The following is an 18,653-nucleotide window of genomic DNA, read 5'->3' on the forward strand; positions in this document are numbered from 1 at the left end:
TCCATATCTGCCTCCTCTGCAATTATCTCTCAGCGACCTTGCTTAGATATACGCACACTCAAAATGGCATACATATTACACACACGCCAAGAGTCTACTATTAGTTGGACTCTTTCTCTAACCACATGGCGTCGTCTATGCTGGCCATCTATCCTAATTCATTCTGTTCGCCTTTCATCTCAGCGTGCGCTTTTCGAGTTGTTGTCTTAGCCGCAATTATTTTTTCTGGGTCATTAATGGGAAATATGCAAAGTATGCAGACAAATGGCAATATAAATTATTTAATTTCCACAAACATATTTTCGCCTGAATCTTATGCTATGTGGAAATATATATATCTTATATACATATTTCATTCGTTGTTCTCTAAGGTCGTCACCGAGTCGTTGACTGCAGCTGTGCTCGACTTTTGTTGTTGTTGTTGTGCTTGGCGCCGCATTTTACGACAGTTCACGCACATAAGAAGCTATATAATTATATATATATTCTTATATATATATAGATCTATATATGTATGTGTGTGTGTGTCTGTGATGTCGCTGGCTGCTTGCTTTATTATTAAAATTAGTGGCATTTGGCCTTTTGCAGCGCGTTGACAGCCAGAAATCAATGTTAACGTGGCCCGAAGCGCTACAAATTTATGAGCCTCGCCGGCCTTGTCGCTTGAACTTGTGTCAAAGTGGCACAATGACAAAGATACGCAATCACAGTCGCCAGTAAATGCAGCAGCAGCTTGTAGCTGCGGCCAGCAACAGTGTATGTCAAAGTGACCTACTAGGAGCTTTTACTTGATACCCTGTACAGAAGCTCAGCAGGAATGGCATATACGATGTGGCCAGCCAATTAAATGTAAATGCGCAACTAAGGCTATGGATATACGAGTTTATGAGATTTTAATTAGAGCATTCTGTGGAGTAGGTTTTGTCTCTTGAGTACGACTTCGTTGATTATAAAAGGTTTTTATTTTATTTTATTTTCTTTAATTATATTTTTCAGAGGAATTACTAAAAAATAATGTAAATAACATTAATGGATGAAGGTAAACTGTAAATAGACAAAAATAGATTTATTTATTACGATTTAGGTTAAGATTAATGTTGGACTTATTCAAATATATGTTGACTGTTTCATTGTTGTATATTTGACATAAGCTACAATTGAGTTGTGGGTGAATACGTATTATTAGAAGTGTTCCGTTATTAAACATATCAGGTCACAGCTCAATTAGTGCCATCTTTTATAGTTTGCCACATGTTAGGTAAAACAAATAAATATGAATAAAAACAAAACAAATCAAAATCTGCTTAGCTCACATTTATTTATTTAAACATTTCCTGCTATATGTGCGTGATGGACAACTTGGTTTGCATCATGCCTCTCTAGTATTTATTGCCAGCTTGATTCGTTGCTGCTGATGTAGATGTTGTTGTTAATGTAGAAGCGATGTGGTTTTTTTTACGTGGCCTACTTCCGGCGGCTCTTGTTTACGTCTAATTGGGCTGGCTACGTAAACAAATGTTCAGGTAAGTATTTATAGGTGTTCTGGGTGTATTGAATTGGATTGGTTCTGTGGCTGCGTCAACAGCTAAGGAATTTCGCTTGATTTGCGCTGCAGATAAATAAGTTTAATTGACATTTATGCCAAGCAGCTGACTGCTCGTTTATCATGCAAATAAATAAAAATATGACAGAACAAACATAGATTTTAATAAAATGTATTTAAAATTGAAAATATTGCCTGACGGATGGACGGACGGTTTGTGTATTTTGTGGTTCTTGGGCATTTCTGATCTCAGTCGAAGAACTTTCGTGGCTAACCGCAAAAACAATTTAATTTGATTGCCTTTTAAGTCCTTGGAGTATTATTCGGCTGTGGGGAAGCGTCGTCCTTACGCCTGCTCTAATCCTTTTCGCAAAAGTTTCGTGTCTTGGCACGTATTTCCGGCACGCCCACACCTGAGAACTCAGTTGCTGCTGCTTCTGCTGCTGTCATGAATTGCAGAAAATTTATTTTACCACAAGGACTAGCTGCTGCGGATGCTGTGTGGCCAACACGGATTTATGCACAAAGCAAACAAGTTTGTTTATGTATTTCGATAAAACTTAAAGCCAAGCATTTCGTTTATTGATAAATTTAAACATTCCTCCAAGCCGAAAGGTCACAGCGATGAATCGGCATGCCAGAGTGTTTCACACACGCGCACATCTTTTGTGCACAAAGGCGAACAAAATAAATATTTATGAATTGCGCAAATGCCAACGCAAATGGCCAGTTCAAGTTGATGACGTTACCTCCGGACACCCACACACAAAACGCACAGACACACTCACGCATAGCGGCAGAGAGCGAGCGAAAAAGCATAGCAAATAAATTTAACCACTGCGCTCAAAAGTATGCAATGCAATATGTGCAGCATCAAATGACTCAAGCCTTGACAAAAGTGTTGCATACTTTTAGCTGCAAACTGAAATTACTTTTCATCTACGAAAACTGTTCCATGCTGCGCTTATCAATTTTGTAAATGTCAAAGCAGCTAAATAAATAGATAAAGCCAAATGCAGTAGACACGATTGTATGGATTTAAATATTTATTGCACATTTCTCAACCAGACACACAGAGCGAGAGTTAAAGGTCTAAATGAAATTTAGCAATACACACAATAAATTGCTGAGCTGCGGTATATCACTCACTTGGGCTTGTTGATGCATCTTAAGTGAATTCTTGTAGATAGCCGAATTTAATTAAGTTTATTGGATTGACTTAAAAGCTTATTTGTAAATCAATCGTAATTGAACGAAATAATCAGTTGATAGAAGTTAAAAACTCATAGCATACTTTTGTGCGATACACAAAAACTTCAAGCAACAGGACACGCGTGAAGTTCGTTTAGGTGACGACCGAATATTAAGCAAAACATAAAGAAATCTCCGTAGCTAAAAGAGTAATTTCGGTTGCCATTCTCCTTGAGGATGTGACTCCTTTACAACGCTGCACCCAGCTAAATCAGTGTCCACAATTAAGCGCGTGCTTGCGCAATATAATGCTGCATAAGCCAAAAAAATATTAAAAAACTATATGAAAAGAAATTTATGGTATATATATATATATATATATGAAAAGAAATTTATGGGAAATGTGGCGCAGCAGCCATAAATTGATAGCCAGGCAAACAAAAGAGGTTAGGGAGCTCAGATGCTCTGCTCAGGTGGCAGCAGAATCTCATCAAAAACGCAAAAACCAAGAAAAATATTGAATGCAATTTTATGTGCCGCACGCACATGCAGCAGCATGTGGAGCAGCATGCAGCAACAAGCTGCAACCGCATAAGGTTTCTTTTTTGAGCAACTACCGCATAGAACATGAGACTGAACGAAATTGATCATTGTATGTGCGTTTTTGTGTGTGTGTGTGTGTGTGTGTGTGTGTGTGTGTGTGTGTGTGTGTGTGTGTATGTGTGTGCAACTATGCTACTTAGCGTCTGTTTGCATAAGAGAGCGACTGCTTATAAGTTGGCTGTCACACACACACACACACACGCTCGCCGAAAACGAAATCGTATTTCCTGCTGCAGACAATGAGGCACAGCGTCAGGTGCAACCGCTTGCTGCACATTGTCATTGCAAAGCTATTGCTGCTGCGCTAGCCAGTGCCACGCCTACCGCTCCTCTAGCTGCGGTGCTTGTCAATTCATTGTCCGCTGATGTTCGCAGTTCTGTGCAAAAAGACACACGTAGTCATGGCTATACGAGCTACTGCTAGCTAACAGCTTGTCCTTTGCCAATCCGACAACCTGGGCACTACGGCCACCTTGCCACCTTGCCACCTGGCCACCTGGTGTTCCACCTGTCTACTCGTGTGTGCGTTTAAATGAGTTTACGTGCTGTTATGTGTGCGTTGCCATGCACCCTCAGCAGATCCTGTTGCCAGCCAGCTCCTCTGCTATTTGTTTGTTTGTTTGACTTTAGCTCTCTGCATCAGCTGCAGGATGAGTTGCGCTGTCCTTGCCTCAATTGTTGTCTGTTGTCTGGTTGGTTGCCTGCTCGCTCGCTGCCTGTGCTGTGTGTTGTGTGCTGTATGCTGCTTGCCGCTCTCATCAAAATCCAGTTTAAGATTTTTGATTTAATTTTGTTTGCTTGTCGGTTTCCTGATGCACGTACCATGCGCTTGAGATTCGCCCTCGGCATTTGGCATCGTTCTGCGCAGTTGTGGCCCAAAACGAATTTCTGTGAAACAGCCAAAAGGCTGCTTTTGACACACCCCCATCCCACACACACACACACACACACATACTTATCAAGTAGTAAATATGAAATGCTAATTTTAGATGTTTGAGAGCTTTCTTTGAAAATGCCATCACACGCTGCTTAACTTCGGTATCTGCATAGGTAAATATTGCTTAACCGATTTGATGACCACAACTGTGATTAGTAAATAACTTAGAAAAGACTTTTTGAACGGATAAATTAAATGTTCAGTGGAAAATGATGACAAGTTCCCTTCAGCTTCTGTTACTCAATGGCCATATATAAATGTAAAAACAGAAAAGAAAGTCCTTCATTTAAGCCCTTTCGCTTCTCTTTGCCAGGGTCCATAAAAGACAAAGCAAAGCACACGCAAAATGTTTACACTTCGTCGTTGCTTGTTTCAAATCAAATTAAACACGCTGCATTTGACAGCAGAAATAAGTGTGGAAGAAAAAAAAAAAAAACATGAACAGCGATAAACAACACCAGCAAGAATTGAAAATGAAATCACAGCAAATTAGCTGTAATTGAATTGTTGCCTACTTTGCATGCGTTTTGGTCTAATCGCCTTAAAGCGAACAGGAGAGACAGAGGCGGGGGCAACCAGAACTTGTTGATTACCGACGACCCAGACAGGTGATCAACAACAACAATAGCTGGAATGTTGAGTTCAAGTACACGGACTGGTCAGAGGCGGTTCTGTGGCCCTTGTAACGCACGCCTCGTATCGTATTTGTAGCGTCTCCGCGTATTTGCCACGCCGGCGAAACGGCACAACGGCAAACCGAATACAAATATTTGACGTTTTAGTCTAATTAAATTAGCTCAGAACACAGCGCTGGCCCTCGGGAAAATGGTATAAATTTCTGTGTTACGGCCAATTGGCCAAACGCTGTTCAAAATTCGCAAAGACCGACGCGTAACTAAACACAGTGTCTCACAGTGCGGCGAGCAAAGCGCTACAATGTTTCATTTTCGCTGAGAATATTGAGAGAAATAGTTAAATAATATTATACACTAAATTGCTGTGTAAAGAATAAAAATAGCTGCTGCGCGCCTCAACGTGTGCAATACAAAAGTTAAGCCACAATATTTTTTACCTCTAAGCCACATGAAATTCCGACGTCCATTGTGCGGCCGAGCTGAACAATTGCACACGGTTTTATGCGCCAGAATGCAAGAAGTAAGTGGCTTAAGTGTCCCAGCGACCATGTGAATTATGTAGCCAACGGTGTGAGCCAGAGCGGGCCGAGAGACAGAGAGAGAGAGAGAGACAAATAGAGGGACAGAGAGCGCAATAGCAAACGAATTGAAAAAAATCACCGAACAAAGCTGCTGCCGGTCATTGTCTGCACACATATCAGCGTGCAAGTGTGTGTGTGTGTGCGTGTGTGCAATTGTACTGCATATTGAAATTGACTACTAACAAAGACTGCAAAAAGTGCTGAGGCTTAACTTTAAAAAACTCCAGGCATAAATATGAAAATATTTGTAAATCAGGTATTCAAAGACCCAGAGAAAAGCATGTTCTACCCACAGCTATTAGAAATTTTGAAATTGTTTTATATAAGTATTTATTATTATTGCTTAGTAATGTGAATTCCCTGTAAAATCTAAATGCTGAAATAGAAAATTCCTTAGAATTCCCCTGCCTGTAAAGATTTTGTATTTATGAAAATATAATTAAACATTACACAAGAAAGCATATTTAAAACATCAATTTCTATTACACACTTACATGGACTGTCAATAACTATTGACAACATTTCATAGACGTCTTTAGATAGTATCTTTAGATGAAGAGTTTCTAGTGACCAAGGTCTTCCCTCAGCATCCTTAACCATAACCAAGAAGTGCCTTCAAAAATTATGTTATTGGTCTGCGTAGAAAGTGTCATAGACAATTGCTAGCTGTCAAGGCAACAATACGTGAGTTTCCCACTAAACGAACACACCTAAACAGCCAACAGCTGACGCATGCATAAAGATATATGTATATAGTTTCGTATATATCAGCTGTATTTGCAGATAAAAACGAATTTATGATGGCAGTTTTATGTGTTTCCTTGTCGGCAAAAGGAAAGAATTAAATGAAACTATATGCATGTTAAATGGAAAAAAAAGAGAGAGGCCCACTTATAATTCTATTAACTTAATTAAACAATGCAATTGTTGCCTTTTGTCTGGCTACTCCAAAGCTTTTCACATACCTCCTGCTGCTGGCCTCGGCGGAAGTGCATTTTTGCCGAGGGAGGCCATATAAAATTTGCATTGCCTGGCAACATTTTTATGCGACAACGAAAACACTTCAAAGGCAAATGCTCTTTAAAATAAAACGCGTGCTTTAAATAAATATTTATGCATTGATTGGACAATTGCAAAAATCAACATGTTCAGTAATTGAAGTAAAAGATCAAATATTTTGATGTGCGAGTTAAGCTGCGACGCGAGCAATAACTAAAAACAATATTTCGTTTGTAAATTGAGTTATTTGTGAAATGAAACACTTGGTGGCCAGCGGGCGTGTGTAAACAAATGCAGCTATAAACAAACGCAAGTGCGAAGTAAAAGAAAAATCAAATTAAATTGAGCAAAAAATGTGCAAAATGCAAATGTGAAATTTAACATTGGAAAATCTTCAAGAAAACTAACTTTGAAACTGAAAGCATGTGATTTTCAGTTGTTCTTTGCGCTGAATAAATATGATAAAATGAAAAAGTGAAAATTATCATAATTAAATTAAAATTATAATTATGAGTTATAAAATTAGTGTAAATCGGAAATATTAAATTTTTATTCAAACTTAATATCCACTGACTAAAAGGAAGACATTTATATACGAAAGCACAAGATATGAGTAAAAATAATATATAAATTTAAGACTAATAATTAAATTAATAATCAAATATATATAAAAAAATAAATACTTAAAATAATAAAATTTATTCTTATATATTTTAAGAAATGATAGATTACTACATATTTAATTTTTAATATCAATGATATGATAAGTTCAGTTCTCCTTCCTCTAAAATAACTCCATCAATTTACTTGCAGCTGAAAATTGCTCAAAAGTTTAATGAATAAAATTGTCGAAAAACTTAAAAAGAGCTTAGCAGAGTTCAGGCTAAAACTGAATAAAATAAAAATAAATTAAAATTATAAACAGCTTAACGGACAGCTTTGAACAGACGCTGACCAAATACCATAAACCAAGACAAAAACCAACTGCACCCACACACACACATGCATTACTGCCTCATGGTGAACTGGAAACAAGTGTGATCACAAAAAAGTGAAAATAACTTCACTTCAGAGTTGAATGCAGTGGGGCTTAGTGTTTGCGAGTTTTTGGTTTGGCTTTTGGACTGTGAGCGTGTGTGAGCGGGCGTGAGTGTGCTTAAGCCCATGCGTTGACAAGCAGCTGCAAAAAGAGAAATCTGCAATAAATGAGCTTCAGAACTTTTCCAACAACACAGACACAAATAAATTACAAGTCGCTTTTTGTTAAGTGAATTACACACACCCACACACACTCGTGCCCATACACACAGATATCATAAAACAGCTATAAACATGGGTCGCAAGAAGAAGCAACCGATGGGCGTAAGTATTCAATAGTAGTTGCTCAACTATTGCATGTAACAAGTAGTTGCCAGCTTCTATGTGCATATTAAGCATACGCCGCATTGCACGCGTATTAGCTACTGCCGTTGCCACTGGGCGCCTGCTGGCTGCTGCTGCTGCTGCTGCTGCTGTTGCCGGCTACCGGCACTTAGCTTAAACGCTCCAAAAGGCACATTTCATTTCCATGCCATTTAAGTGGTGCAAATAAAGCAACCGCTCAGCCAGGCAACCAACCATCCAACACTTTGCACTTAATTTCCCTATATGTTTACGTTTATTTTCTTTTTTTATTTTTATTTATTTACACCTGCGTGTGTACTTTCACATACTTACTCTGCATTATTTTTGAAATTTTTTTGTGGCTCAGTTGCCGCCCGGTGGTGTCGCTGGTGGCGCCCCTAAAACTGTGGGCGGCTGTTGTGTGCCTCTGGGATTACCGCAACCTTTGCTGCTTGAGGAAAAGAAATTCTTGTTGGCTGTCGAGCGTGGCGATATACCAAATGTGCGCAGGTGAGTACCGTGCAATGACGTTGCGCTTCCTCTTCTACATTTTTTGCAGTACCGCCGAATTCGGGCCGGTTTTTTTTTTTATAAATGTTGCGTCAGGGGACGCGCAGGTGTCGATGGGTCGTATCCGTATCCGCGTTCGTAACCCTCAGCGGGATGTGCGGTAAACGTATAAATCCTATCAGCACGAGGGCGTGTGTGTCTGTATGTCATTTTGTGTGTGTGTGTGTCTGAGGGATGTCTGTGTATGTGTCTGGCTGTGTATTTTGGGTGTTTTCAATTATTTGCATAGCTGCCTGTTTGTTTGCCCTGAGGCATATCTTATGTGCCACTTAATAAGCAATATGCGGAAACGACTCCTGTTTGCCATTTCCATGCCATTTAAAAGCGCATTTTAATAAATTTACAATTAATTTCGTTCTATATTTAAGAGCGCAGACAGTCTGTTGAGTGGGCGGAACACTTAAACTACCATACAATAATATCAAATTAAATATTTATAACTTTCAAATGAGATTAAACAAAATTTCATTTAAATTTCATTTGACGATAAGTGCTGAGAGCGGAAGCTTTTTGCTATTCAAAAATATTTCGTTTACTGTTTGCATTATCTTATATATATTTATATATTTATATATTTATATATATATAATATAGTATATATTGTTATGAGACAATCTTTCTATATTTCTATAAATTTCAGTCTCTAGCCCAATATGCTTATGATTATAAAACTATCTTTTTAACTGACACAAATAAAAAGCAAATAGTTATCGATACAAACATACTTGATATGAACGGGCTATAGACAGACATACAAAAAATAAAGAAATGGAAATACATAGGGAGAGACGGACAGGGCTACATACATTTATACAAAACTATTATACCTGATTCCCCTTTTCAATCTGCTCAGGCCATAACAGATTTTTTTGGTTAAATGCCAATCGATAGTTGTGAGGCGTAAGGTTCCAAAAAGCTGTCATTTTTCAAATCCAGAGATCCAGATAAATATTCCAAAATTTGTATTAAACGTATCAGAGATTCTTATATTTCCAAACAGAGCCGACATTCGTTGATCTAGTTTTACTTGTTTGCATCCCAAATCAAACTGAACCTTTGGCAACTTTTGTCATTAAATTCCATTACATTTTTACAAATTTTTTTAAAATGTAAAATTAAGTCTAACAATGCGGAACAATCGAAGAAGTCACCAAATTTCCCAAAGCATAAATATATTTTGCTATCAACATTGCTTCTAGACAGCCATTTAAATATTTCCGCTAATGGGCCACTAAACATCCGCAACAACGCAATTGGTTTGGTCAAATAACCATTTATGAACAATCATCAATTGTTTTAAACATGAAAGAGTACAAGCATTTAACACATGTGATCCTATGTGTGCTCTGTTAAATATGAAATCATAAAAGTGTAAAAACATCGAGTCATTAGGGGCAACAGACTCAACTTGTGTAGTGTGTAACTTGGATGTCGATATGGTTATGGTGGTGGTGGTGGTGTCTGTTGGTGGTGGTGGTGTTGTTGGTTATATTCTGCCTGAAAGTGTGGTATTTGCTGTTGCCTAATTGTTAGATGCATTTGTTGTTGTAGTTGCTGCTGCTGCTGATGTAGTTGATGTAGTTTTTTTTTACATTTTTAGATTAATAAAACGATAGGGATTGTAGCTTTTCATCTCATCTAAGGTGTAACGATAGTGTGCCTTGGACGGCTCCTCCTCAGAGCCAATCGAGTCGTCCTCCTCCTCGCGCTGCACTCGAATGCCTTTCAGCTGGCAGGCACGACGGTAGAGCTCCTCCTCGCGATCCTTGTAGAACTGCCAGGAGATCCGGCTGAACGCGGGCATTTGATTGAACTCATGTCCAGCTCCATTTGGTGGGACAGCAAACCAATTGCCACCACCTATTTTAACTGTTTGCGTTTCTAATTGACGGATGGATGAATGAATGGATGTATGGATGGATGTATGAACACACCCTTTTGTTTATTTAAAGGTCGGGCTGCGGCACTCACCCTTGTTTTTTTGTGCCATCTTGATGACCAAGCCTTGATCCTTAGTAGCGTCCATTCTAATTATTTTTTTTTGTTGTTATTGATTTGGAATAGGTTTACAAATAATTTAAGTGCCAAAACAGTTTGTTTTATTCGGCGTTTTATTCAATATATATTTCGTTTTTCTTTGAATTTTTTACAACAATTTATGTTGACGAACAATTGTAAAATGAATATTCTAGATATTGCCGCAAGGTAGCTAAACTGAAATTTTGACAGCTGCAAGTCAAAGGTAACTACGTTGACTGCCCTGTCAATTGAAAAGTGTTGCAAAACGCACCACCAAATACCACAACAGCTCACAGCGCTTGCCAATACTGGACTGCTCTTTAAATTTAATTTATTTATGACTTGATTTGAGGAGCTTGTAGAAACTTTTTCATATTAAATTTGGCTCCACTTACAGCCCTAACTAGTTGCCTTTTGTAAAAACAAATACGGAATACCCAAACAATTTTGAGTGCTTTTTTGGCACTCGATTGATTGGCAAACTTTTCGCTGGAGTCGCATATAATTAAAAACTTTGAGAGCTGAATAAAAACGCAAGAGCAAAAGTTATTCTCGGCCGCTTCTGTTTTCCAATAATTTGTTTTTCTTTTTTTTCTTAGCCAATTGATTTTAATTATTCGCCACTCCCACTTGTGGCACATCTTTCCTTAGAATATTGCAGAAGGCATTGCGGCACCAGCACATCAATATTAACTGTATGGACCCACTGGGCCGACGAGCCCTAACGTTGGCCATCGACAACGAGAATCTAGAGATGGTCGAGCTGCTGGTTATCATGGGCGTGGAGACAAAGGATGCCCTACTGCATGCCATCAATGCAGAGTTCGTTGAGGCCGTTGAGCTGCTGCTCGAGCACGAGGAGCTCATTTTCAAGGAGGGCGAACTCTACGTAAGTAATACAGCTACCCACTTTTCTTATCATACCTATATCCTGGTGCTGCACTCAGCTAATTTGCGGCACACATCGAGTGGCTCAGCTTTCAGTTGCTGCTCGAAACTGAAGCTAACACGATTTTAATCAGTTTTGTGTGGCCTCGTTAGGCACGTACATGACAGACGCTCAAGTGATTGGGAGTGTGCGAGCCAATGCTTCCGCCTCCAACTGTTCCTATATGCCACATACGTATGCACGATAATCCCTGTCTGTGCTTCTGCTTATCTACATTATACACTTGCTTTGGATCCTATAATTTCATTGTTCTATATGTAAGGTTATGCTGTGGACAGCTCAAATTTATTTTATTCTGAATTTGATTTTATTTCATGACAGATGCTTCAATTTCAAAAGCTACGAAGATAAACTGTATATGTTTAGCTAACTCTATATAGATTAAGCATAAGAAGTTGTAGCTTCATTTTTATATAGTTTATATAAATGTATAGGAAATACAAGAAACTTTTACATTTCCTTAAGATCAGGTGAGGAATCATTATCACATAGAAAACTTTACCACGCCAAGCTCACTGCTTAATCTGGCCTAGCTATATGTTGATTCCAGTTCAAGTTTTACTTTAGCTCAGCTTAAAAGAGATTTCCATTAGCAACTCACACTCTATAAAACCACAATTTATCCAACTGCTCTGCCCTTATCAAATAAAAAACTCCATAGCCATATGTTAATTCCAGTTAAAGTTGAAGCCGTGATGCGTTTAATATATTTTATCTCAGCTTAATAGGCTTACCATTTACAACTCGCAGTCTATGTAAGGCCACTATTTTCAACTTTTATTTTAAGGGTATTTAAACTTCCACTATGACGCCTTATTATTATTTTCCTGTTCAAAGTAAAGTTGTATGAGTGCGGGCGGGCATCTTCCTAGTCTCATGCCACACACGTATATTTATGTACATACGACCACACGCTTCATTAAGCAGCCATTGGACGCAATCGAAGCGTGAAAATTACAATTGTACTCATATGCAATAAAACGTTTAATGAGGCCAAAATATCATCTTGAAAGTTGACACACTTCGAGAGTTGGCCCACCTTAACCTTAACTGTAAATTGTTTTTGTAGAGCTGGCAAAAGGTGGACATCAACACAGCGATGTTTGCGCCGGATGTGACGCCGCTGATGCTGGCGGCGCACAAGAATAATTTTGAGATATTGCGGATGCTGTTGGATCGAGGGGCCGCTGTGCCTGTGCCCCATGATATACGGTGAGTCGTGCCAGCCTCTGCAGGAGTCGCCATTAATCCTGACTTGTTTAGCTGCGGCTGCGAGGAATGTGTGCGTCTCATGGGCGAGGATTCGCTGCGGCATTCGCTGTCGCGCGTGAACATCTATCGTGCGCTCTGTAGTCCATCCCTCATTTGCCTCACGTCGAGCGATCCAATACTGACCGCTTTTCAACTTTCCTGGGAGCTGCGCAATCTAGCATTAACCGAGCAGGAATGCAAGTCGGAGTACATGGATCTGAGGCGGCAGTGCCAGAAGTTTGCCTGCTGCTTGTTGGATCAAACACGTTCTTCCAATGAGCTAGCCATCATATTGAACTATGATCCTAGTATATCTAGCTATGAGCCGGGTGATCGGATGAGCCTGACGCGTCTTGTGCAGGCCATATCGTACAAGCAGAAAAAGGTTGGTAAGATGCAAAAACTTAGGAAAGTTTCATTCTACAAGATACAGATTCTAACTTATAGTAAATACTCTTCTTACATCATAAGCAGCTCTTGCTGGTATCTGTCAGATATCATATATTTAGCATATATAAAGTGTGTCAATATTACTTTAGAGTATTCCAGATATTTAAATATCTTACAGATACTTTTTAATTTGCGCTTTGGCTTTTTACAGATACTTCAAAGCCGCCGTATTCTTGCCAATAAGCACATGGCTTTGTATCTCACTGATACTTTAGCATTTGCTATTGTGGCTCTTGGATACCTTTTTATCTCAAAGATGAACTTTGTGTTTAATTCCTGCTTGTCCATACCATTTCTACATTTTGTTTGCAGTTTGTGGCCCATTCGAACATCCAACAATTGCTGTCATCGATTTGGTATGACGGACTGCCCGGGTTCAGGCGCAAAGGCATCGTAGACAGGTTCATCTGTATAGCTCAAGTGGCACTACTGTTTCCCTTCTACTGTTGCATCTATATGTTTGCGCCCAACTGTCGAACGGGTCAATTGATGCGAAAACCGTTTATGAAATTCCTGATCCATGCGTCCTCCTATGTGTTCTTTTTGTGTAAGTAAAAGTCGAGCAACGAGTAGGTTGGGGCGTGGGTCAAGTAAACCGTTTATGCTATAATAACAGGACCAGAGCCAGCTTATATCCCGACTGTTTACCTTGCAGTTATCCTCATATTGGTATCTCAGCGTGCGGACGATGATTTGGTGCGTCTCTTCGGGACGGCACGAATGAAGACAGAGCTGGCTGAGCAAGAGCAACGGCAACGTGGTCAGGCACCCAGCAAACTGGAGTTGATTGTGGCGCTCTATGTGATTGGGTTCATGTGGGAGGAGATCCAAGAGATTTTTGCCGTGGGCATGCAAAGCTATTTGCGTAACATGTGGAATTTCATTGATTTTCTACGCAACAGCCTCTACGTGAGTGTCATGTGCTTGCGGTAAGTTCAGGTTCAAAGTGAACGTCACACAGCTAACAAACTATTCACGACAAACGCCGCAGCGCCTTCGCCTACATACAGCAGGCAACGGAAATCGCGCGAGATCCGCAGATGGCCTATATACCGCGGGAGAAGTGGCACGACTTTGACCCACAGCTGATTGCCGAGGGTCTGTTTGCGGCGGCGAATGTCTTTTCCGCCCTCAAGCTGGTGCACTTGTTCAGCATTAATCCGCATTTGGGTCCGCTACAAATATCGCTGGGACGCATGGTCATTGACATAGTTAAGTTCTTTTTTATCTACACACTCGTGCTGTTCGCCTTCGCCTGTGGTCTGAATCAGCTGCTCTGGTATTTTGCGGCGCTGGAGAAGAGCAAGTGTTATGTGCTGCCCAATGGCGAGGCGGACTGGGCCTCGCATGGCGACTCCTGCATGAAATGGCGACGCTTTGGCAAGTCAGTCCAGTCATTCAGTTAATTAGAAGGCATATGTAATCGTAACTGGTCGTGCTTTGCAGCCTCTTTGAGTCATCGCAGTCGCTGTTCTGGGCCAGCTTTGGCATGGTCGGCCTGGATGACTTTGAGCTGACCGGCATCAAGTCATACACTCGTTTTTGGGGCCTGCTCATGTTCGGCTCATACAGCGTCATCAATGTGATTGTTTTGCTGAATCTTCTTATAGCAATGATGTCTAATTCGTATGCCATGATTGATGTGAGTCGCGGAAGCTAAAGGTCTGACCACGGGCTTCATTAATGACATTGATTGCGTGATTTGCAGGAGCACTCGGACACCGAGTGGAAGTTTGCACGCACCAAGCTCTGGATGAGCTACTTTGAGGACAGCGCCACGCTGCCTCCGCCTTTTAATGTTCTGCCCTCGGTTAAGTGGCTCATTAGGGTGTTTAGAAAGTCCAGCAAGGCCATCGATCGACAGCGTTCCAAGGTGAATGCCACTTTCCGAATCCCTCAACTGTTTCAGTTCACATTAAAGCCAATTATCCCTGCACCAACAGAAACGTCAGGAGCAGGAGCAGTATAGCAAATATGATAACATCATGCGCTCCCTGGTCTGGCGCTATGTCTCAGCCATGCATCGCAAGTTTGAGAACAATCCGGTTACCGAGGATGATATCAACGAGGTCAAGAGCGAGATAAGCACGATGCGTTATGAAATGCTAGAGATATTTGAGAACAGCGGCCTGGATGTGTCGTCAGCCAATAAAAAGGAAAAGCGTAAGTGGCCACAGTCTGCTACTTGACCTATGTTTAATATATATATTATATATTTCCCGCAGATCCGCGACCACGTCGCATGAAAGTTTGGGAGCGACGCCTCATGAAGGGCTTCCAAGTGGCACCGGTGCAGGTTAGCGGCGAACAGGAGCTGCTCAGCAATGTGAATGGCGACGGCGAAATGCGTGAGGTCAAGGTCGAGTCGATGCCCTCGAGGCCGGCCAAGGAGACGGCACGTGAGCGTTTCCAGCGTGTAGCACGCACCGTGCTGCTACAGTCGAGCACACACAAGTGGAATGTGGTGCTGCAGAGCACGCTGCAGAACTCACAGATTGGACGCAGCACTAAGTATCAGCGCAAGAGTCTGCACAATCTGGGCAAGGCCATCGAGGAGGCCAGAAAGTAGGTAGCTCTACGGTAAACTCAATAAATGATTCTAACCAAATACTCTAAAGGCTCATTTTGCTCAACCCCGGCTGCGCCTCGGGGCGCGAGTCACCCATTCGCATTGAGTTCGAGGACGAGAAGACCAGCACGTTGCTGGAACTGCTCAATCAGATCAGCGAGGAGATCAATGTGTGCGAGCGACCACGCCGTAAGCCCTGCTGGCGTCCCCCACTGCGAACCGTACCCGCACGTGCGTTGGCCGCAAACAATGAGTGGTCCAGATCCAATACGGCGCCGGAGCTGCAGCTGAATCGCAAGTCGGCAACAGTGGCGCAGCCAGCGCCAAGTCGCAGCAGTAGCCGCACACGCGAGCTACCGTTATGCCCAAGTAAGCTGGTCACGGCTGCTGCACCCACCGCCAAAAAGACGGCGCCGTCTGCCCCAATCCCTCCGCCGGCAGCAACCAAAGCCTTAGCAACAGTTAATAATAGTCACAGGGCTAAAGCGACGACGCCCTTCTCTGTGGAGCTTGCTCGTGGCAGAGGTAACTTACATCGCGTGCAGCCGGCCCATTCGAATGCCTTCGATATACATGTCGTGGATTTGGATGAGCGCAGCCCAAGCAGCACTGCATTTGATAAGGATAACATGTCCGATGTTAGCTCCACTCTAAGCATGAGTCCCAAGCGGCCGAATCCTTAAATGCTTCGTTTGCGTGGCGCCTTGTGATAAGCCTCTGGCCCCGAAACAGGCTGCGGCTTTAGTGCCACTTACAGCGTAACATATACCAAGCCATCAAATATCTACTACAAATAACAGAAAAATTATATACATATACAAATTGGAAGTCAAATGTCTTTTTTATTTCTGCATTCATTTGGCATTCATTACAAATTTGAGTTTATTTATTCACACGTAATTCCCATGAACAAATGAGCGCAGTAAAATTTGAATTTGTGTCTGCGTTTTAAATCGAAATGGGACCAAAAACACCCTGTAAAAATGAGAGTGCCAGACTGCGAATTAATATGACCTCAATGATAATGATGATGCCAATACAATCAATTTAAGATCTCACGAAAGTGCAAAAAAATCTATTCATATTTTTGAAGATTAGTTAAAAATATTTGCAGCGTCCATCATAATCTGCAGTAAGCGATGAGTGTCGTGGGTTAAAATTGCTTTCTTAAACTTGAAATATATCTCTATGTCAATTCAATGTGGAGTCAATAATCTGAAAACAAGTTGTTTATAATAAATCCATTTAGAATAGCAGACATAGCCAATGCAATTCTTTGCCAGAAAATTATATTTAAAATTTGATTGAAATATATTGAATTTCTTTGTGTTCTTAATACTTGTTAGTTCGCTATTCAGCTGAGTTAAAGCTAAGACATAGACACGCGTTTTTAAATTTGACAAACAAACTCTGCCATGAAATGTACATGCCTCACTTAGATGTACTATGCTCGGCTAATAGGCTCGCCAATATAGCCATTTACATATAATCGTATGGCCTGGACGATGGCAATAGACACGCGAACTCATGTCTCGGCGGGCGACCCTTCCGGCTGGTTGATTTTTTATACCATCTGCGCCCGGCTGGAAAGGCAAAACGTGCGTAAATTCCTAAGCTGGCAGCATTAAACGCAATAAAGACACAACAACATAAACAAGTCGCCCGGAGAGCTAAACGCCACTCTTAGCCGTGGGCCATTGAAGAATATGAGGAGAGACCAGAAGACGAAGAGCTGGGCAGGAAAATTACAAATTCAATTTGATGTCATATCAATTGATTTTGCGATACATCTTGTTGCCTTTGTCGCTGACAAGCTGCAAACACACAACGCTGACGTCTCCTCCGTACAGTGGTAGGGGTATTCCCTATATACAGATGTGTATACGCTTTTTTTTGAGGCTGTTTTTCTCTGCGCCTGGCATTTGATTTTGATGACGCGTGGCACTTTTGAAATTTATGCGCTACTCTAAACACACTTTGTATGCGCTCAATGCCACGGCAAACATGACGAACAGTCCAAGTAGATGCCACAGAGTGTGTGTGCGTCTCGTTGTGTGTGCTGCATGAAATTTGAAGCTTTTAGCTGATTCGCTCTGTCAGTAGGGGATAAGCGCAGGTATTTTGAGCACGCACCAAGAAACAACACGAGGCAAGCAAGGTAAGTTCCTGGAATAAATTCAGACAAATATGAATTCCTCTACACAGACTAATATATGCTTAAAAGATATTTGAATTGTATCAGAAGCCTCAGGCTTTGACTATTTTATATCTTTGAAATAAGCTTTTATTTAAATATGAAATTTGCCCTGTAAAATAGCTAATAAATGTGTAGTCAACGTAAAGCGTGGAAGCCATTTCGAAGCCATATTGTAGTACAAAAGTAACCTAAGTGTGTGTATACCCCACCAGATATAGGATATATATATGAGATTATTGTTTATTTGTGCTTTTTCTAAAATAACTCAAGCTTTTTGTGTGGAATTGAATATTTTATGAATCATCTACAAATCATTTTAGGAGCTCAAAAATAATAAAAATAATCTAACAATTGTAAATTGAATTTTACCCAAAATACTTTAAGCCTGAAAAAATTTGATAATTGTAAAATAATTAACTACTTGTCTTAAAATGAACTGAGTTGAGTCATTTGCATCTGTGAAACTTTGGAAATTCCACATGCCAATATCTTTTAGGAGCTCAAAAATAATAAAAATAATTTAACAATTGTAAATTGAATTTTACCCAAAATACCTTAAGCCCGAAAAAATTTGATAATTGTAAAATAATTAACTACTTGTCTTAAAATGAACTGAGTTGAGTCATTTGCATCTGTGAAACTTTGGAAATTCCATTTGCCAATATCTTTGAATTGCTCTAATTCACAATGACACCAACTTCTGGCATTCAAGCAACTGTCCTATGTGCAGCCTGTTGCCACTTACACAAGTCGCTGTCAGCGTCTGCCCAAAAGCA

General features: G+C 40.6%; 2 protein-coding genes across 4 annotated transcripts; one reads left to right on the forward strand and one right to left on the reverse strand.

The window, feature by feature from the left end:
• The first annotated feature begins 5,142 nt into the window (after window positions 1-5,142).
• Window positions 5,143-16,509, forward strand: LOC111592109 (transient-receptor-potential-like protein). 3 transcript variants are annotated; one of them, XM_023304140.2, is made up of 14 exons: window positions 5,143-5,429; window positions 7,303-7,851; window positions 8,240-8,382; window positions 11,113-11,350; window positions 12,480-12,622; window positions 12,674-13,046; window positions 13,424-13,658; window positions 13,767-14,040; window positions 14,103-14,495; window positions 14,558-14,753; window positions 14,820-14,984; window positions 15,055-15,274; window positions 15,337-15,676; window positions 15,730-16,509. In XM_023304140.2, the coding sequence occupies exons 2-14, from the start codon at window positions 7,822-7,824 to the stop codon at window positions 16,361-16,363; spliced, it is 3,384 nt and encodes a 1,127-aa protein (XP_023159908.2). In that variant the 5' UTR covers window positions 5,143-5,429; window positions 7,303-7,821; the 3' UTR covers window positions 16,364-16,509. The 3 variants fall into 3 exon arrangements, with proteins under 3 accessions (XP_023159908.2, XP_030081969.1, XP_030081970.1); XM_030226109.1 differs by lacking the exon at window positions 7,303-7,851 and having other exon boundaries at window positions 5,143-5,746; XM_030226110.1 differs by lacking the exons at window positions 5,143-5,429; window positions 7,303-7,851; window positions 8,240-8,382 and adding an exon at window positions 10,674-11,006.
• LOC111592111 lies at window positions 9,696-10,564 on the reverse strand. The gene is made up of 2 exons (XM_023304141.2): window positions 10,414-10,564; window positions 9,696-10,323 (listed from the first exon to the last, which is right to left on the reverse strand). Exons 1-2 carry the CDS (start codon window positions 10,466-10,468, stop codon window positions 10,031-10,033), a joined length of 348 nt encoding a protein of 115 aa, XP_023159909.1. The 5' UTR covers window positions 10,469-10,564; the 3' UTR covers window positions 9,696-10,030.
• Window positions 16,510-18,653: the final 2,144 nt, after the last annotated feature.

This window comes from Drosophila hydei, unplaced genomic scaffold, assembly GCF_003285905.1.
Source record: "Drosophila hydei strain 15085-1641.00,03,60 unplaced genomic scaffold, DhydRS2 tig00000060-arrow-pilon, whole genome shotgun sequence".
In the NCBI taxonomy this organism is placed as follows: domain Eukaryota; kingdom Metazoa; phylum Arthropoda; class Insecta; order Diptera; family Drosophilidae; genus Drosophila; species Drosophila hydei.